Genomic DNA, 21,014 nt, shown 5'->3' with positions numbered 1-21,014 from the left:
GAGTGGTTTGAATAACTGAATTTTACACAAAATTTGAAAATCCCAACATGATTTTAAAAAATTGTCACCAGTATTTATCTTGCAAAATAAACATGCATAATTTATTTTAATGATATTAGGAAATTTGAGAGTAGGATAGTTTGGGTGTTTTATGCATTCTTTTATTTTTGGATCATGGAAACATGGTTTATGCTTTTGAGATGTGCCCTGCATTAATCATGAATCAGCCAGGCATATGGAAAAGTTTCAGCCTAATAATCACAGTATTTCTGTTGGGTTTTCTTCTTATAAGGTATGTCTTTTCATTAATATTGATCAGCTTTATGGATTTCAGTTTTACATGTATGGTAACTAAGTTAATCTTAAAATTACATTATGCTTTTAATCCGTAGTTCAAACTGGTGTGAATAAGCTTTGTTTCTACTAAAAAAATAATTTTGCTAGAATGATAATAGCATTTCAGTAGGTGGCAGTCTTCTCTTTGAGTTTTTATTTAGCCATGCTATCAAATCTGTAGGATTTTTTTTTGGAAACAGACTCTTGGTGGTCAGTTTCTCTGATAATCAGTGGAACTATTTTATTGTCATGACTGTGTTGAGAAGTTAGACATGTATGAGGGTTAAGTCAGTTTTACATTGTTTACTATATTCTGACTTCCTGAATTTTTTGTTCTTTATTATTTAACCATAATTGTTTATGTGGACATTATTAAGATATTAAAGGAAATTTTAGGAGAATAACTGTGGGGCACAATAGAATACAGAGAATAATTCCAGTTCCACATCAGAGCCATAATCTAGCATTTATTTAGGGAGTTTGGAAATTGAATTGAGTATTTCTTCTCCTTTTTTTCCTCCAGTTTATTACAGATAAGCTTTTTTGTTAATGTGTTGATTACTGTTTTTTAGTTGGGGTAAAAATTTATTTTTGGATTTTATGTTTTAAATTTACAGATAACTTTTTATCCTGGTGAGGAAAGTTGTACACACATATATTTTCTGTATTTGTTATTGTCACCTACCATTTTCTGATTATAAATTTATAAAATATATCTCTAAAAATTATATGCTAAAATATTTTAAAGACTTATAATAAGACTTATAATAATACTGGCAGTGCTTTTATACTTATCTAACACTTTTCATCTGAAGCTTTGAACATTGTACAGGCATTGCTTTTTTAATTGTTAAAAATATCTTTGCTATAAATTAGTATTTATGAAAATACTGTTTTACAAAGGAGAAAAACTGAGGTAGAAATCTCATGTCTAATGATCCAAGAAATTACTAGAGTGACTGCTTCTCAAGCTTTCTTTCTTGACTCTTCTTAATTTTTGTTATATATTAGTTTTTAATTATTACTTAAAGAACTTATAATTTAAAAATATTCAGGGGCTGGGGATGTGGCTCAAGCGGTAGTGTGCCCTCCTGGCATGCATGCGGCCCAGGTTTGATCCTCAGCACCACATACAAAACAAAGATATTGTGTCTGTCGAAAACTAAAAAATAAATATTAAAAAAAAATTCTCTCACTCCCTCCCTCCCCCCTTTAAAAAATATATATATATACATATAATAAATTTATCTTCAAGTGTATATATTACAGATGATATGGGCACTTGATATTGCTTGATAGTATTGTTTTTTCCCAACCGTTATTTAGCAACTAAATGCATAGGTTCTCCTTTGAATGCTTCATATAAAAACAACATGTCTTGGTTTACACAGTAGTTATATTAATTGATAAATTTGCTATAAAATTAGATTTCTCATTGAATCAGTTTAAGTGCAACAGGAAATTTTGCTGTTTAAAGAAATCACTTAGGTGTATTTTTTTATGTAATTCTGGATTGTCATAGCTGGATTTGCATTACTTCAGTTTTGATACATTAAAGCTTACCAAACTGAAAGAATATAGATGGCAGAAAATTTCATTATCTTTCCTCATGGTGGAGTTATCATTAATGTAAAACATAATATAAAATAAATGGAACCCTGAAGATTAACTTCCCTGAACCAAAAGAGTCTTATTTATAATTATCTATTTTATATTTATGAGGCCCCTTTATGCTTAATAACGTAATATATATGAATTATTTCAATCTTGCCAGGCCTGCTTCTTTTCTTCAGAGGATTTGTTAATTATCTAAAAGTCAGAAACATGTCTGAAAGTATGGCAGCAGCTCATAGAACAAGATATTTCTTCCTATTATAGAGGTAAGGAATATAAATATAGTGACCTTGTTATTTCTTTTCTATACTCACATTTACTAGATGCATATTAAATGCTTAACGTGTACTTATAATTTTTTACTCAAAGTTAGCATAGCTAATACATTTTATACTGTCAGCAGCTTAATGAAACTTTATAAGTTGTAGACTTTTTAAGGTACCTTTGATTTTCAAAATTGAATTTCATAAATTTTAATTTTTAAATACATAATGAATAAACAAAAACTTCTTTAAACTTCTTTTTAAAGATTGTTCATAGATTGTGTTTGAAGTAACCACCAGCACAAAACTTGCATACCTGAAAAACAAAATCTGACACACTGAAGTGTTGAGCATTTTGCATAAAACAAAAGTGAAATCTACATAAATGTCTGGTTAATAAAAAAGACTAAATCTGAGATAAAAAAGCAGTTTGTCATGCAGGCATTTTAACAATCTGGAATGATGAAAGTAGTTGTGTTATTGTTTTCTTAACACGCATCATTTTGTATTAAAATGAAGGCTTTCACGAATAAATGGGAGTATAAAACAATAAGCAGAGGCTGTCTTACTAGTTATCCAGTGTGTTTCTGGATACTGATATGTAGCCATAGCATTTATTTGTTGTACAGCCAGGAATATGTACATATATAAATACCTTTTATCTTAATTCTCTATTTTGAAATCAAGTGCCAAAATAATTCGTATCTATAAATTCTTTAAACTTTTTAAAAAAGTATTTGAACTCATAAACAAAATATCTGCTGAAACATTTATTAATTTCTGATTGAAAAGACTATGAGGATAAAGTGTTTCCGGGTTGCTGTAACCAAGTAAACATTCTATATTTGAGGGTTCTGCTTCAGTTTATTTTACCAGTCATGGATTGAAAAAGAAAAATTGCATCTATACTGAACATGTGCAGACTTTTTCCTCTTGTCATTATCCCCTAAACAACGTAGTACAACAACTATTTACATAGCATTTCAATTGTATTAGTTATTATATGTAATCTAGAGATGATTGAAAGTTTATGGGAGGATGTGTGTAGGTTATATGCAAATACTGTGCCATTTTATGTAAGGTACTTAAGCAGCTAAGAAGTTTGGTATCCAAGGGGGGCTGGTCCTGGAACCAATCTCCTGTGGATATGAAGGGAGGATTTTAGTTTTATAATAAATGTATATTTTTAATTGTAGATGGACACAATACCTTTATTTTTAAATTTTTATGTGGTGTTGTGGATTGAACCCAGTGCCTCCCACGTGCTGGGCAATCATGCTATCACTGAGCTACAGCCTCAGCCCTGTTTTTATTTTTTTAACTTTATTTGTTTGTTTGTTTGTTTATTTGTTTATTTATTTATGTGTTGCTGAGGATAGAATCCAGTGCCTCACACATACTAGGCAAGTCCTCTACCACTAAGTCACAACCACAGCTCCTGTTTTTTTTTTTTTAATTAAAAAATTTATGTGGTTTGTGATTTGGTTGCTTAACTTTTATTTATAACTTACATAGGTCATGCATAAGCATGTATACTTTCCTTATTTCTGCCAAAGATGATAATGTATTTCTAGATCTTATTAAAGTATCACTTTAAGTGTTCCATTAAAGTTCCTGCATCACCTGCCCACAGAGGTGTTATATTTTCTTTTTAATTAGTAAAATGTTTTTGTAAACAAGACATTGAGAATTTGTCAGTATTAAGATAAAAAGGCAAAGTTTACTAATCTGTTTTGTGAGTAGTGAAATTAGTCTTAAACATATTTTTTTGATGATGCCTGTAGAAGAATTATACTTTAGAATATATTCTAAAATAGACTATGTTATCTTTATCCAAAGAACATTAAATATTTGATGTAACACTGTTGTAAAATGAGTTTTTATTGTACTGTAATTTAGATAAAGTACAACTTAATACATTTTAAGACTAATTCTTTCTTTATCTCTAGACTGCATCAGCCCAACATTCCTTTCTAATACCAATGTGAAATTTTCAGATCATCTATAAACCTACAACTTTAATAGGATAGAAGACTACTGATAATAGAAGAAAAATTAGTGAAGAAAAGATGGAGCTTCAAAATTGAATGGCAGGGTGGTTTATGCTTAAAAGCCATTTCTGTTCATTCTTTAATTATTTATATTTCATTTGTTTTGCACACTTGCATTTGTGCCCATTTAAAGATTTGCATATCCTTGAAAGAAACCATAAAGTTGTAGTGGTAAAGTCTACTCATATTTGGTTAATCAGTGTTTGATGAAATTGAAAGAGTTGAGTGATACACAGTCTTCCAGCATGTAAATGCCATTGACTTTTGACTTGACTATTAGTATAATGAAAATAAAATCATTAACCATGTCAAATGCTTTAGTTTCTGGCTCTTAGATTCATCTAGTAATTCTTCACATCAAAAACTTTGTTATATATAATGTTCATTAAATCCTGAAGAGCTGATTAAGAAAGGATTTGTTAAATTTTTGAACATATTTGAACATATTATTATTTAGGAAAATTCTTTCTGTAAATAATCATTCATAATTACTTTTTACATTTTTTTCTTAGAAATTATGTCTAGATATGTTTTCATTAATTTTAAATTAAGCAAACTAAACATATATAGAAATTTTGAGTGTTAAAGATAGAATTTGTTTTCTGGCAAGTCTTAAGAAGTGAAATTTACGAACTGTCCTTTATAAGAAAATAAAATGTTTAAGGTACATAAATAGTTTTAAGGATTTTCAAATGAGAAGCTTGTTTATTAGGATTACCCATCTTAGAGATTCTTACAGAAACAGAGTGTAGCAAATATATAAATTTTAAGCCAATTTTAAAAATTAATTTTTCAAATAAGATATTCTCATTTACATTTGTCTTTTTTAAAGCCAATAAAAATATCTTTCAATATCACTGTAATAATCTTTCTTCAGATGTTTAATTTGTTAAGCTTAGTAAATAAAATCTTGTTTTATTAATAGCTCCTTGCTTTAAGATTACAGGTTTAATTTGTAAAAAAAAATATAACCAGAATTGAGATATGCAAAATACCTATTTTCAAATTGTGGAAAATTATCTGTGGAATATAGAGTATGTGTGTGTGATGAGAGTGTGTAACTATTACTGCAACTGGAATTTGCTCTACATTCACAAGCTACTACATTTTGCACCTTGCAAATCATTTTATTTCTCATCTATTTTTCTTTTAAGTTAGTTATATCTTTGCTTTTGAATGCCAACATTAAAAAGGATGGGAATTATATTATCCTTAAACATAAAAATCATTTAATATAGCTATGTAAAATATAAAATTGATCACTTATTAGACACTGGCTACTACTAAAAGATACACCTGATTGGTCAGGGACATTTTCCATTTCCGGAAAAAATGCTTTATTAATCTCTTTTGTATTTCTCTGTATTTTCTAATTTTTTTTCATTGTCTTTGATAAATAAAACATACAGTTTTGTTTGTTAATTGAGCCTCCTACATTTTGTTTTCCCTCATTCATTTTATTCTGCTGCAGTAGGCTTTTTATTATTGATTAAAGTACCTGTGTTATACCTCTTAAAGTAAAACAATAGCATGGGGTAAACAAAATATTTAATTTAGTTGTCCAATTTGGAAATTAAAATTAGAATGTACCAGTAACATATACAGATTCCCACTAGATTTTTTCATATCTTCTGTTCACTTCCCACAGACCTATACTTTGTTCTTATAATAATTTTTAAATGAAATTAAACTTTGACATATGATAGTTTTCAATTATCAGGAAGCTCAGCTATCAAACATCAATTTATTAAAATTTCATTTTATTTTTTATGATATTTGTATTTGTTTTCTGAAGTATCACTATTAATCCAGTATTAAAACTTCACTTTTTGTTTGATTTCCCCTTCTAAATCTGTTAAGGTTCATGTATGCATGTTATATCATCCTCTTTAATTGACATAATTCAGTGGTAGCCTTTAATTTCATCATCCAAGCAGAGGCATCAAAATATTCTTTTCCAAAACTTAATATTCCCTTCCAGATTTATTCAAATACTGCATACCTTCCTTCATTTCCTGTGAGCTTGAACTTGAATAACTGTTGTGTTTGGGGAACACATGACCGCCTTTGCACTCTGCCTTAAAGATTGAAAATCAGTACTCTTATTAGAGTGTCTAAACATTTTTTGAATGCATATGAAATGTGGCTTGGAAGTTAATGCAAAAATGTTTAAAATTATTTCTATCATTTGATTAAGCTAGTAATGGCTAGGATAATCCATTTTTATGTAGTTATGCAATTAATTATTTTAAGGCAAAAATAACATTTTTCTATATAGTGTATTCAGGATACTTTAGAAATTTAAAATTAAAACAAGTCCTATTTACACTGTTAAAATGAAAATATCTGTTACTAGGAAAAAATACTAATTTGCAGCCTTTTATTTTGAGCCTATAAAGTATATGTCATTTTAGACATGCCTTTGATTTTCATACATTTTAACCTGCTAAAATGATAATCACAATATTTTTAAACTTCTCATAACAGAAAAAGTGGAGTCCAGAATATCCAATTGGAGAAAAATTCAGGGTTTTTATTTATTTAATAGATTTTTTCCAGCTGTTTCAAAAAGCACAAAAGTATTTACAGTGAATCTGATACTGTACTTAAGTATGTATTTTAAGTTTGCTCAGAACAATCCTGGTTATTCCCATTTTCTTGGCTTAAATAGTGCCTCCTCTTCTCTCAAAAGAGTCCTAATTTGGAGAAAAAATTATATGATCATCCTAAATATATTTTTCACTGTACTGGGAAGTGACTACCTTAATTTATTACCCTTTGAGAGAAGGAACTGGGGTAGGGGCAGGAACCAGTTGTTAGAGTCTTTCTAGCCAGCTATTTCTTTGGCCTGTAAAAAAGCATAGTTTTTTGTTTTGTTTTTTAAATAGAAGTTATTGTATTTGAATGACTTCAGCTTATGCTAAATAGTGAACAGTGGCTTTTATGTTTTTTTAACTGCTGTTAAATGTTATTTTAATCATTTATTATTTAATTCAAGTAGTCATATGAAATATTAGTATATTATTTTTTAAAACCTCATTCTTGAAAAAGTTCAACTGTTGGTTGATAATGTGCCATTCATTATTATAGGAATGTCATTGCCCATATATAAACATGCTGGCATGTATTTTATTTGTTAATAAAGTTATATAGATGTGGAAATGTGAACCTGTGATGCATCCTTTTAAAAGCAATTTAAGATTTAAAATATACTATCACCACTTTGGTCTAACGTACATGACAAAACATTAAGATTTGAGATAAAAATGACTGTGGCATAGAATTAGGTTAGTAGGTGCAACATCATTTAACTTTACAGTCATTTGTTAGGAGACAGATTGCAGTTTAATTTTAGTAAATGCAAAAAGAAAAATCATTTTTTTTACCTTTGTTTATTTATTTTTATATGGTGCTGAGGATCAAACTCAGTACCTCATACGTGTGAGGCAAGCGCTTTGCCACTGAGCCACAATCCCAGCCCCAAAAATCAACTTTTTGACAATTTGTGTTCAGTTCTACATTGCAAAAGATAGCGGTCATCATAGATGAGACTTGTTTATAGGCTTGTTTTATTTGGTACATGATCCAATGTGCAAAAATTTCAAGTTATTAAGAAAAATAGGAAAAGCCACCTTATTTCACACTTTTTAAAAATTAAAAATATTAATTTTGAACTCCACACATTTGTTTGCATTACTTTTTTGATGTTCTCAGCTTAGAATTCATTTTGTTTTGCTTTGAGAGGTTGAACTATTGGCTTCTAAAAGACCCACCAGATTTTAATGAAAACTTTTAAAACTTCAAATCCTATAACTAAATAACAAAGAGATGGGGGTGTGACCCCATTAATAATTGAGGTTATTGCAAACCAAAATCATATGCAGTTCCCAAAATCTTAGAGGTGTTTTCCTATCTCTTCATCCTTGCAAAGAACCATTTTATTACTCTTCTGCTCTTTTGGGATGTGTTCATTTTAATTAAATCAACACTTTACTATCAGGGACACAAAAGAGGTTTCTTCTCTTAGCTTAGCCAAATTCAGCAAGTAAAATAAATTTACCCAAAGCTCAGCTGAAATGTAGAGGACAGCCACTGCTTTTAGAATATTGAAAAGAAGAAAATAACCTTATTGGAAAGTACAAATTCTTCAGAGGCATAAGAACAGTACACATGCATAAATAATACATATATTATTTCTTTTACCAAATTTAGGCTTTTAGTCATCTGAATTCCAGCACAGTGATTTGACTTGGCTATGCAGTCTATGTGATTTGGGCTGTAAAATTTTAATTCCCATCTTATTAATTCAGAGAGGTGACCTAAGGATTCTTAATTGCTACCAAGCATTGGTGACCACTCATCCTAATATAATAAGTAGTGATGGGATAAGTGTGAAGTATCACTTCCTAAATTCAGAGTTTTAAAATGATGTATAGACTATGAGAAATACATATCGATTTATTGAAAATTAGAGAGAAGTGTTTAAAAATACATAGTCAAAGACATAGTTATGTTTTGTATTTATTTTGAAACAAATGTGTTTTCACCCATTTAAAATAATTTGTTATTGATGCATGAGAGGTACTTTTAAAGACATCTGACTCTTATAATTCTCTAATCCTGTGGGAACTACAGGAATAAATTTTTGCTTGAATAGTTCTGATAGGACCACTCTCCAGGGCAGTAATTGTTCTCAGTATGCAAAATCATACATAATCATCTGGGAGTTTGGGGAAGTTAACATTCCAGCCTCAATTTCCAGAAGTTCCAGTCCAATCAGTCTATTTCATGATGGCACATTTCCTTCCAGAGTTTGAGTTTCTGGGATTTAGTCTAGTGCTACTGTTAATTTTTTTCTCATCATTGCGTCCACTTTATATCTAGCTCCTCAAATATATGTGATAATATGTTAGGGCTTATGTAAATAAGATTTATTATAAAGAAAGAAAAAGGCATATAAAATCAGACCCTTACGTGTTATTGTTTCTGATTTCCTGCTATAAGATTTAGAATGAGGACCCTTCTAGTTTTAGTGTCTGTACCCATGACATGGCTCTGCAGCGTCAGATCACCAGGGCAATGTGGGTAGTGTGACCGAATGGAGCCATTTGTGCTGAGGTGGTAGTTATTTTCTTGGTAATTCTGAAAAGCAAGCAGAATTGGATTACTCTTTTATAATATAGTTAATTTTTCTTGCCTCATGAGTATTTCCACTAGCAACTTCCTTTCTCCATTCTTGAGAAACATATACATTATTGAGGGGCAGCTTTGTTTAACAGAAAGAATGGGTTTGGAAGCTAAATTAAGTAACCCAGTAAGTCCCAAAGTTTCAATTCTGTGAATATTTCAACAAAATTGACATAGAGGGCTGGGGTTGTGACTCAGCGGTAGAGTGCTTGCCTACCACATGCAAGGCACTGGGTTCAATCCTCAGCACCACATAAAAGTAAATAAAATAAAGGTATTGTGTTCAAATACAACTAAAAAAATAAATATTTAAATAGGATTAATATATTAAAATAGGTTTGAAACCATAACCTAGAGCTTATATAAATTATATAAGTTGCCGGGATAGAATTGGTTAACCCTAGACTCACGTTTCAGCTGTCAAAACAAATTCAGATGATTTGCTTAATTGAATCCTCAGTTTCCTCACCTGTTTATTGCAAAGCACAACAGGTCCCTGAGGATTCGATGAAATGTATGCCCCCCCACCAAAAAAAGGTAGCCATTATTATTACATCTTTGCTCTTTGTGTTTCTTGTGAGCCCCTCTGAAAAGGGTGATCGGATAGGGTCATGTTAACCTATTATTTGCTTCTCATTTTTTCTGTCACAAGGGAAATTAAAGCAAAAGTTGCCTAGATGACATTTGATTTTAAGGGATACAATTAAACATTGAGGGGAAGAGTGCATACCAAGTAGTAAAGTTTTCTAGCTTCTAGCTGATAGAGGTAGAGGCACCTCACATAGGTCTCTCCAGGCAGAAGCTTGGAGGGCCCTGAGGTCAGGCCCTTGGAATTTCACAGTGAATTATGATATTGCTTTATAACTGGTGATTCATTTCTTTTGTGTAGGGAGCCAGAGCACTGAAATTCTGGTTGGGGTAATGATCAGGAAATAACTTGCTGGTCAGGTTGTTACTGATTCTAGGATAAATAAATCCCCCAGCTTCCCCTATTAATCATGGGTTAACCTTGGATTTATTTCCAGAGATGTCCATTACTTTAAAATGGAAACACTTCAATGAAAGTTAAGTTCCCAAGACTCTGCCCTGGTCATAATTTGGTCATTTAAAAATTTTCAAATTCCTCCCATTTATAGTTCTTGAACGGATGATGCTTTTCACAGAATCCATTTTGTAGCCTATTCTTTCCACCTTCCAAAAAAGCTTAAATACCATCTCTTTGGTATTTCTCTTTCATTTTGTTACACTGGGTTTTGTCCTATTGAGTTCCCATAGCCTTGCATTTCTAACAAGGCATTATTGAGACTGTGCTATGATGATTTTTGTGTTAGTGTTCTCAGTGGTAGATATTATATTTGATTATTCAATTTTGTATTCCACCCCAACAACTAGCACAAAGTTCAACAAATTCAACAAGTGGTTGGAGGGTATAGACACAAGTGCCAGGCTCTGGATATACATAAAATGCTTTCTGCCTTTAACTCTGAGTCTAATGGAGGAAGATATATCAATAGGCAAATATGTTTATATTGAGACAGGAATATAATCATGGGGCAGAGTGATTGAACTTTGGGAACAACAGGTCATCCTTCACTAGAGTAATGACATTATATATATATATCTTAAAGAATAAGTGTGCCATATGTTTAAACATTTCATAGCCATTTACATTCTTTTCATCTCTTGGATAACATTCTGCCTCCCTTGTTTTCATTCAGAATTATACTTCCAGTTCTCATAACGTTTCATCTAAGCCTCTTTATTAAACCACTTTCTACCGTGTGTCGCAGTATTTCTATTCATGCCTCATCACCGTGCTTGAAGGCAGGATTTAATGTCTGGTGTAATGTCAATGTGCATTGTACCTCATAGATATCTTTAAAAAAACATGCTCAAGATTTGCCCCCTCATTGTGTGCTACTCATTTTGTCCTGGTGGCAGGGATTACTGACTTCAGACATCAGCACTGGGATAGGCATCCCTCTTTTACAAAAACACCGGTACAAGAAGTATATAAGTTGTGAACATCCTTTTCACCTATCTCCTAACTCCATCTCCCTGCCTAGAATTAACCACTGTTAACAATTTATTACATACTCTTAAAGGCTTTTTCCACATAAATTTTTTAATAGGGTGATGCTGTGCTCTATAATGTCCATATAACTTCTGGTTTCATGTAAAGTTGAGAGGATCCCAGGTACAATGACTTGGAAAGTCCACCTTTCCTTTGTATTTCCAGGAGACAGTGATCAGGGAAGAGTACTTTTTCTTCCTGTAAACATAATTTATTTCTACCAAAAAGCTGAGGGTTATTTACTTGATCCTTAAAGTGTTTAGATGTGGACTTGTGGTTTCAAGACCATTGGAACTGGACTATTCCAAAATCAGATATTTGCAACATTTAGTAGTTTTATTTTATGATCTTATAATTCTATTTAGTAAAAAGTTTCTGGAACCCCAGGTCATTAGGTATAAAGAGCTCAGGATGGACAAGAAAATCTAGCCTTGATAGGCTTAAAGAAGACCAAAATGATCTCTCTTTAAAATTACTTTCCCTTGTTTAAGAACCAAAGCTGTGTTCCAGATGTGTTAGTTACTGCTCTCTGGCTGATCCTACAGACATTTGGAACCCCCGTGTAGAAGCATTCTCCAGAGAAACAGAGCAATAGGTTTATGTGTGTGTGTATAAATATGTTTTCTAGATATTTATTACTGGAATTGCTTCATGTGATTTTGGAGATTCTGCAAACTAGAGAACCAGGAAAGACCAAGTGTGAGTATCATGGTCCAAAACCCAGGGGAGCTGATGGCATCACTTCTGATTTGAAACCAAAGATAAGGTTTGGGGTGCTACTGGTATAAGTCCTGAAATCCATAGGTCCAAGAACCAGGATTTCCAATGGCAGAGAGCAAGAAAAAAAAAAAAAAAAGTGGAGATCTCAACTGAGAGAGAATGAATTTGCTTGTCTTCTACACTGTTGTTCTGTTAGGGCCCTCAAAAGCCCACTCATGAGTGAGGGTAGATTTTCTTAACCCAGCCTATTGATTCAAATGCCAGACTCTTCTTGAAACCCCTTTACAAACAAACATGAAATAATATTTTACCAGCTATCTGGACATGCCTTAGTTCAGTCAAGTCATATAAAATTAGCCACCACATCCTGCTTTTGTCAATTCTCAAGTTTTTCCTGCCTGAGCTAAATCTGACACTGAAGCTGAAGGAGGACTCAGATATGCTGTTTGAGTCTTGTGTACTGTGTACTGCTACAGTTTAGATTGCTCTTAAGATATCTAAAGTCAGTAAAATCTGCCCTGGCAAAGTGAGTGGCTCACAGTGACATGGAAAATTTTGCACTTGATTTTTAAGAATTTCCTTAGAATTTACAGGAGAGCTTCTGAGGCCATCAGAAGTCACCAACATGAAAAAGAAAAATCACAGTGTTAACCTTCCCACAGGGGTGACTAACCATCCAGACTCCTTGCACCTGGTCTGTTGATTGTCAAGTCAGTTCACTACGTTGGCAGTAAATATTAGGTTTATATCTGCTTAACTCTCACTCTTCCTTCTCTTTCTTTTCCAAGTATGAGTCTCAACTGGTTCTAAAGATGGGCTTAGGGGAATTGTCAACAGCCACATTCAGCCTGTTTGAAGATGATTCAATGCTATCCTCCCTGACTACCAACAAAACTTTGCCAAGAGTAGCACGTGCCATTTTCAAATCTGTTTTTGGTAAAACAAATGGAAAAGGCCAGGTGAAGTAAGCACTCCCTTTTATAGTCTTCAGCTTCCATATGCCTGGGTTGGGTTTTTATTTTGCAGAAATGAAATTGAACTTGGGTGAAGACCCTTCACAAAGATCCTTCTAGCTCCCACCACAGTCTCTGCCCCAAGTCCTGACCACTGATCCAGTGCAGGATAAATGACCTTGAGACTCATTGGTTATCCACATTAGCACAGCCTTGCATAGATGCTTCCTTAGAAAGTGTATGCTGCTTCACCCTCCCTCTTAATATTTGTTTCCTACCCGGAACTCCATTCCCTCAGATAAAGAATAATTTTTGCTTGCAGAAGAGTTAAAGAAAGGGAATGTGTGCAGTCCTACAGATGTCTACCTGTTCTTGTCTGTTAAGTTTCCAGATTTTGAAATCAATTGTTCTTTCTACCTTGTACAGATTCAAAGGACATACATTGAAAGTCTGGGACTGTTTACACAAACTTGTTTACAGTGACTTACCTCTTCCTTTTCTCCCTTTCCTCTATTTTTCTGGTCTGTCCCTTACTGTTCTTCCTCCCTCTTTCACCTTTTTCTTTTTAATATAAACCTAGCTTATTATTGTCTGAAGGCAGGAGTACAACCCCAATATAGAAAAAATTCTAGAAGACAATTGAAAGAGAAATCATTCATAATATGAGCATAGTACCTTCAGCCATGCATATCCATTGGCTAATTTCTGGGTCATCGAATTCTAGGATAATATTTCTCATAATGCGTCTGTTAAATAGATTTTTTTTTTTTTAGATTGAATGACTACTATAAGGGGAGGGGGAGCACCTCCCCCACTTTTGATGTTTTCTCCATGATGAAGGAATGTAATTAGTGAAACTCCTGACCTCCCTCCACCTTTTTATTAGCTCTTTCCCAGGGGAGTCATTTATTTGATGGGTAAATTTGAAATGTAAATACCTGGGTATGCTCTGCTCAGCTTCTCATCTTTCTCTGGGGAGCTAACAGCTCACAGGAGATCCAGTTGTGCTCTGTTCTCCAGGGCAGGCTCTGGTTTGCCACTGCCTAGGGAAGCTGGTTCCAGTCTGTTACCATCTGGGTAGGGGACCAGGGTACCCAGTTCTGGGGTTCATTTAACTAAGCTATTTCATCCAATCTAGTCAATATTTTGATTCTCCATGTGATATTGCTTTGTTTCATTACTTAATTTATGCATATCTTGGGTGAGAAAAAAGGGTCCCATCTTGGGATCCTCAGAGACTTGCCATATATTTCATTAGTTCTGCTGTTAGCTAGCAGTCCCATTAGCCACCTCCCATAGGGATGACTCAATACAAGACTCTCTGAACTCTTACATTTGAAGTCTTTTAGACGAGGATTTTTTCCTTTTATAAAATCATCAAACAGATACTACCTGGCTTGTTTTGGATTGCTCAGAAGAAATCAAGGGTTATCCTCTCCAAAGTAACCCAGTGTGTTCTCTAGTGCTTTAACCACTGGAATCGATACAATCAGATTCTTGGTCATATAATTTCCTCATATTCTTTTGAATTTAGGATGCATATTAGTCTGTTTCACAATGTCACTTATTATTAACCAATCTGTGTTAATTATGCCAGAAATGTACGAAGGGCTTCTTGTTGCTGGCAGTTAATCCACTTCTAGCTTCATGGAGGAGGAGATAAGAGTTAGTCCCTATCTATCTTCTCTGATCATCATACCTATCTAGTGGGCCTTCGTTTATAAATGCTTTGCTTTTCTAGCATGTGTTGTGATTCTGTTTTCAGCTTGTCTTCTTCAGAGGCTTTTGGGCAACTTTTGTCCAGTATCATGTTCTTTCAATCTTTGTATTCTTATTAACTGTGTAATTCTCCAAGTTTAATAGTTATGCTGAAAAACAATAGAGAAAGTGAGCAAAGGAAGATAGAAGGAGAACTAGGAGGCAGAATGGAAGGAAAGAAGGCAAGCATGTAGAGAGGAAGGTGTGTTGTACTAATAAGTCAGGGTTTAGAGTCATGCTGGCAATCATAAGGAGAAACATGCCCCACTTGGAGAGTTACAGCAGCAGGACCAGAAGTCTACACTCATCTAGGCTGTATGGTGAGATCTATTATGAAAGACTGAGAAAACTTTGCAAAGGGTGAAAGTGTAGTTGAACTATTATAAGAATTTAGCAATATATGATTCATGAAACCCATGGGTAAGGCACATATTTTATATGTACAGGGACCTGGAATTAACAAATAAATAATGAACAGGAGCTGAATCAGAAACATTCACACAAGCTTCCTCTGAAAAACTTCATAGTTTCTTGTCTTTTTTGCTCTCTGAGTATCTGCTTTATTCTTTTAACAAAGACAGATTAGTTTCTTTGGTTTATTGTACTTAGACCAGTCTCATCATGAACATCTATAAATGTCTGACTCAGCCCTCAACCTGAGCTTTGGAATTTGATGGAAACTAACCTATGAAGTCTGAATCCCAATTTCAAATTCCCAGGGAATACAATCTATCTGCCTTTCTCTCAGGTGGTTTCTGACTCCATGGTTATACTAATCCACAGTGCCACCTGGCCCTGGAAAAATGGCAAGATCATATTTGATTTTATCTAGAACCCTGGTAGGGACCAATTCTTATGTAGAATTGGTCAAAAAATTATTGGGATTTTTATTATACTGCATGCCCCTGGAAACGTGGTCACATTGGAGATTCCACCTTACCCTGGATGGACTTTTGTCCATCCAGGGTAAGAGTGGGGTTTGAGAGTGAAGAGTCCTCTCACTGGTATAGTTTCCTCTGACATTGTTTGGGTAAAATCAGATTGGTTGAAATGTGAAAATATTGGTAAAATCAAATTGGTTGAAAATTTGGTAAAATCAGATTGGTTGAAATATGAAATATGAAAAGTATGTGTACTTTATCTTCCTAGAGAACTTCTGCATCTAGGAAGATGAAGTAGACATACTTTTCATATTTCCTATTAAAAATAATAGGAAACTAAAAATTTTATAACTAAAAAATCCTGGACATTGAATATAAAATAAACATAGAAAGATCCCAGAAGATAGTTAGATGCCAGCAGTCTGGCCAAGGTCCTTGAGATCCAAGGAACAGCACTGGAGTGAGTTCTTTGAGTTGTCTTTTGCCTCACTTATCCCAGACCTGGAACTAAAGAAGCTAATAACCCAGAAATATCAAAGGGCACAAACCAAAAAAAGGCCTCAACAAAACTCTGAGCTTTCTACCCAAAGGACCAGAAAACCAGCTGGTGAGCAAGGCAAAGTTTTTGGATAGTAGCTACTCTACTGCTGCCAAACAACACAGAAAAAAACTGGTCTCATCCCTACCTCCCCAAGCAAAGTGGGAAACCTAGAGTGCCACTCTTGTTAGGTTGTCACAACGTATCCAAATCTCCCCACTGGGGTGAGAAGCCAAGTACAGAGCTTGAACTTGGCCACCAGAGGAGGCCTGATGGTAAGTCAGGACTTTCACCACTGCCCAGCAGTAACAAGGTCACCCTTTCTTCAGTGTCCCAGAAGACCACTCGGGGAGCTGGAACCTCTTCCCTCCCCACCATTAAGAGGAATGCCTCTCTTCTGGCACCAGTAAAAGACTAGAGGGGACTTCGAATGTCTACCTCTACTCAGCAGTAACTGAAACAGCCACTCCCTCTGCTGGAGAAGGTTAAAACAGAAGGTACAAATCAGAGTCTCATAACATAGTATGAAATGACCAGGTTTCATTCAAATATCACTCATCACTACAAGGATTTCAATTGTGCAGTTACTAAAAATCCAAACCAGAAGAAAATACCAATAAATGGTCATGTGACTATTAGTAAAGTTTTTAATCGTACAAGTGACTTGGATTGGAGGAAAATGCAAGTGATTACAACCACTTGTTAAGACTTAAGAATATTACTAGAGATAAATAGGTAAAACTTCATGATTATTGTGTTCTGAGCTTGACACTGTGTTCATCACATAAAAAAGCCCTTGAGATAAGAGTTTGGAAGAAGAATGAAATGAAGAGAATAAGATCATTCAGGGAACCATGAAGTAAGTAGACATCTTGAATTACGAGACTAAAGTGTTCAGCTGCAAATGGGACCTATATACTGGGAATTTTTTTCTAGAAATACTTGGAAACAAAGCTATTGAGTTTTAGAAGGGAGAGTATTTTTAGCTTTTATTAGAGCAAGTTTTTGTTTTCCTGTGCATGTATATCATCTATTATTTGCCCATGTTAGTAAAAATTAATGCTTTTAGAAATTTAACCATTTCCATCTCTATTGTATATTGTTGTTGATTATTCTTCAGATGTTTGAGTAAATTTTGAAAATTTTTAAAAATGAAAAAGATGATAGTCTTAAAAGAAAGAAAAGTCCTGCTAAGTCCTTAAATAAGGACTCATGTCCCAGCCCCAGGGCTGATGTTCTTTAGCATTCACATATCTGTAAAAGGCTATGAGGAATGAGTGGCTTGTTTAATTATATAATCAAGTTTTTCTTCTCTTGATTCCTGAGAAGAAAAAAATACTTGATATGTTTACTTAAGGGTAAGGAATAATGGAATATTTATTGAATGGCTAGATGAGTATGTGAAAGAGAAAGGTTTATATATGCTTTGGGTTCTGCCTGATGCTTACGCCCACCCAGAATGGTCTATAAAACCTTCACTGCTCAGGATCAGTCTTCCTGAATTCACCATATAAACTTTTAATGAGTGACCTATTTGCAAAATTTCCTTCCAGATTAGCAAATGCAAGTTGATAGAGAACTTCAGTTGCCATTTTTTTTTCTTAGCCTCTCTTTCCTTGTATTTTCCCCTTTGAATCTTACCAAATTGGGAATCTGTCCCCCAACACACACATAGTAAATGCATCAGCCAAACAAACAAAAAAAATTACAGCTCTCACAGTGACTACAGCCTTTTCCTACTTTGATCTCAGTGAAATGTATTTGTCATGTTGGTTTTTTTAAAAAAAATAGCATCTAATTTAGTCTATTTGGAAGTTTTGATGTGAAATGAAAGCTTCTTATTCAATGGTGAAGATACCTAATCGTTGAAGTAAAGATAACGTGGCATATAATGTCACTTGGGAAGAAAAAGAAGAAAAAATTAGGGTCTGTTATCTTTTGATTTCAAGTAAGCAACTAGAATGCATTAGTTGCTCTTAGCTATCTTTTAAGATAATGTTACTAATAAAGGCAATATCTTATTTATGCTAAGTCTTGCTCAGTCTTGAAATGAGGCCTGACATCCCCAACCCCAGGGCTGAAATTCTTTGGCACTCACATATCTATAAAAGGAATAGAGGAAGGAAAGACTGGTTTAAAGCCAACCAAAGAAAAGCTACTTAATCTTTAATGTTATTTTCTTATTGTTTGTCTTTCCTCTGGAATTTACATATATGTTGTAAATTAAATTAAAACTGAATGAATGAGGAATAAATATGAAACATCATTATTCATCTGATTAATTGGTACATCAACCATTATTACAACCCCTCAAATGGTGTATTTATGAGAAAAAATAGTACAATAAAAACAGGGTACTGTTTCTTTTTATTATTGTTCTTTGGATACTTTTCAAATATTGAAACCTCCAGTAAATAATGGTTTATGTCCTTAAAAAACTATAAGACTCTAAAGAAAATCCATTCTTTTCCCACATACTCTTTAAAGAATAATAATTTTCAATGAGAAACTTACATACTTCTATAATTAGAAAATGTCAGTTGTCTTTTAAAAAAATTCCATCAGAATTTAACATTATTTTATAAATTTTGAAAGAAAAAAGAACCCATTCATAATCCCATTATGTTGATACAATCTTCATTTAGGCATATTCCTTCCAAGTCTTGACCACATGCACAGTTATTGTTATTTTTCAGGCAAACTTGCATTCTTCTTTTTCTTAACAATGTTTTATCCTAAATCTCATTTATTTACAATTGTCTTAATTTTCATTTGTAATGGTTCTAATAATTTAATTTATGTGAATTTATCACGTGGAAAAAATTCAACTGAAGAAAAATACTATAACGATGTTCATGACAGCCTTATTCATGAAAATAAATAGTGAATGCAATCATTGTCCAGCAGTGGTAAATCATGGCCTATAAACTGGATGGAACATGACGTTAGTGCTTTCAACAGTAGCCAAAAAAATGAAGATTCTAATCATGGCTCTTTGGTCAGCTCAAGGGGCTCTAATGGTCCAGCTGAGTTTCACAGAAGGGTGAGTCATTGTCCAGTGCTGCCTCCTGTGTTATGTCTCTTATAAAAAATCTCATTTGACAGACAGAATGTGAGGAGAAGACTAATGAGTACAGGAGGTCCAGGGATGGCCCAACTATTGTTTGATATTTAGAATGAAACACAAGTGAAGCCAACCTCCAAATTTGGCCATGCTACAAGCAGATATAAGCTAACAATTTGTAGGTATTATTCTTTCCTCTCAGGTTTTTCTATAAGGAAGGACTAAATATACTGGTAGGACTTGGATTACCTGGTTCTGGTAACCAGGATAGGAGAAAGCAACTTTTTAGGTAAAGAAATAATGTAGAGGGATTGGAATGAACCACTTTGAAAGGCTGACTTCTGGCAGCCTAGGTGGGACTGGTCTGGTATAGATTTTCAGCTCCTTGAAATGAGCACAAATTGCAAGTATTTCTTCTTCAACAGAAAGAGCCAAGACTGTGACTGATGCCCACTGTGTCTTTGCAATCCTGATCTTTGTCTATACAGGCAGTGTTTTAGTCCGCTTTTTCACTGCTGTGACTAAATGACTCAACCAGCACAACTCTAGAGGAGGAAGAGTTTATTTGAGGGCTTACTGTTTCAAAGGTCTTAGTCCATAGAAGGCCGGCTCCATTCCTCAGGGCTCAAGGTGAGGCTGAACATCATGGTGGGAGAGGGTAGCAGAAGGAAGCAGCTCACATCGCAGTGATCAGAAAGCAGACAGAGATTCTACTCTCCAGATACACAATATATACCCCATAGCCACGACCCCAATGAACCACTTCCTCCAGCCACACCCCACCTGCCTCCAAGCACCACTCAGTTAATCCCATCAGGGATTAATTCACTGATTGGGTTAAGATTTATAATCTGGTTATTTCTCCTCTGAACTGTCTTACATTGTCTCACATGTGCGCCTTTGGGGGACAACTCACATCCAAACCATAATAGGCAGGCAAGTTGACCAAGTCAAATTGGGGCTTTGGATTTTTGTTGGATGTAACTGTCCCACTGGAAATGTGGGACATGTGTGTTAGAAATGTTTTCACTAATAGTATTAACTTTAGTAAAGACCCTTAGAATATGTGAAAATCAATCTCCCAAAATAAAGATATATCAGTATGTCATCAATAGGTTTACTGTTCATTTACATATCATTAATATCATTCACTTATTTGTGGTGGGTTAAAGGAAAATGTCTTAACACTTTTAATACCATACTTAACTTTGAAATAAGTATCAAAAATAATTTCAAAACTTTCTTTAGTGCAATGAGATAATAGCCTAAAATATATCCCTTCCTTGGTCTGTCCTGTGACTACCACACTTTGTCATGTTCCCACATAGGCAACAGGAAGGTGGTACCAACAGTTCTCGGTATATTATTAATATAATACTAATGCAAAGACTAGCAAGCAAGGAACTTAACTAGACAAAAAGTCAGTGTTCAGTTTCGAGTTCTCATTTTCATATTTGACATGCAGGGCAAGAACAATAGTTGAAGAAGAAAAGGTTTTTGAGTTTTAAGAAAATCTTTCAAAAATAAGAACTTTGGAGGATGAAGGTTTAAAACTGTGCCACAGAAAATCATCAT

General features: G+C 33.8%; 1 protein-coding gene across 1 annotated transcript in view; it reads left to right on the top strand.

Moving 5' to 3' along the window:
* Positions 1-7,432, top strand: part of Ndfip2 (Nedd4 family interacting protein 2) — a 59,554-nt gene extending 52,122 nt beyond the window's left edge. Inside the window, exons 7-8 of the mRNA XM_005324785.4 lie at positions 2,111-2,216; positions 4,163-7,432. Of these exons, the coding sequence (XP_005324842.2) occupies positions 2,111-2,214 (104 nt within the window). The 3' untranslated portion in view covers positions 2,215-2,216; positions 4,163-7,432. The remainder of the gene's footprint in view (positions 1-2,110; positions 2,217-4,162) is intronic.
* Positions 7,433-21,014: the final 13,582 nt, after the last annotated feature.

This window comes from Ictidomys tridecemlineatus, chromosome 6 (assembly GCF_052094955.1).
Source record: "Ictidomys tridecemlineatus isolate mIctTri1 chromosome 6, mIctTri1.hap1, whole genome shotgun sequence".
NCBI classification, from domain to species: Eukaryota; Metazoa; Chordata; class Mammalia; order Rodentia; family Sciuridae; genus Ictidomys; species Ictidomys tridecemlineatus.
Note: the sequence above shows the minus strand (reverse complement) of the source record. Positions and strands in the feature narration are given on the sequence as shown.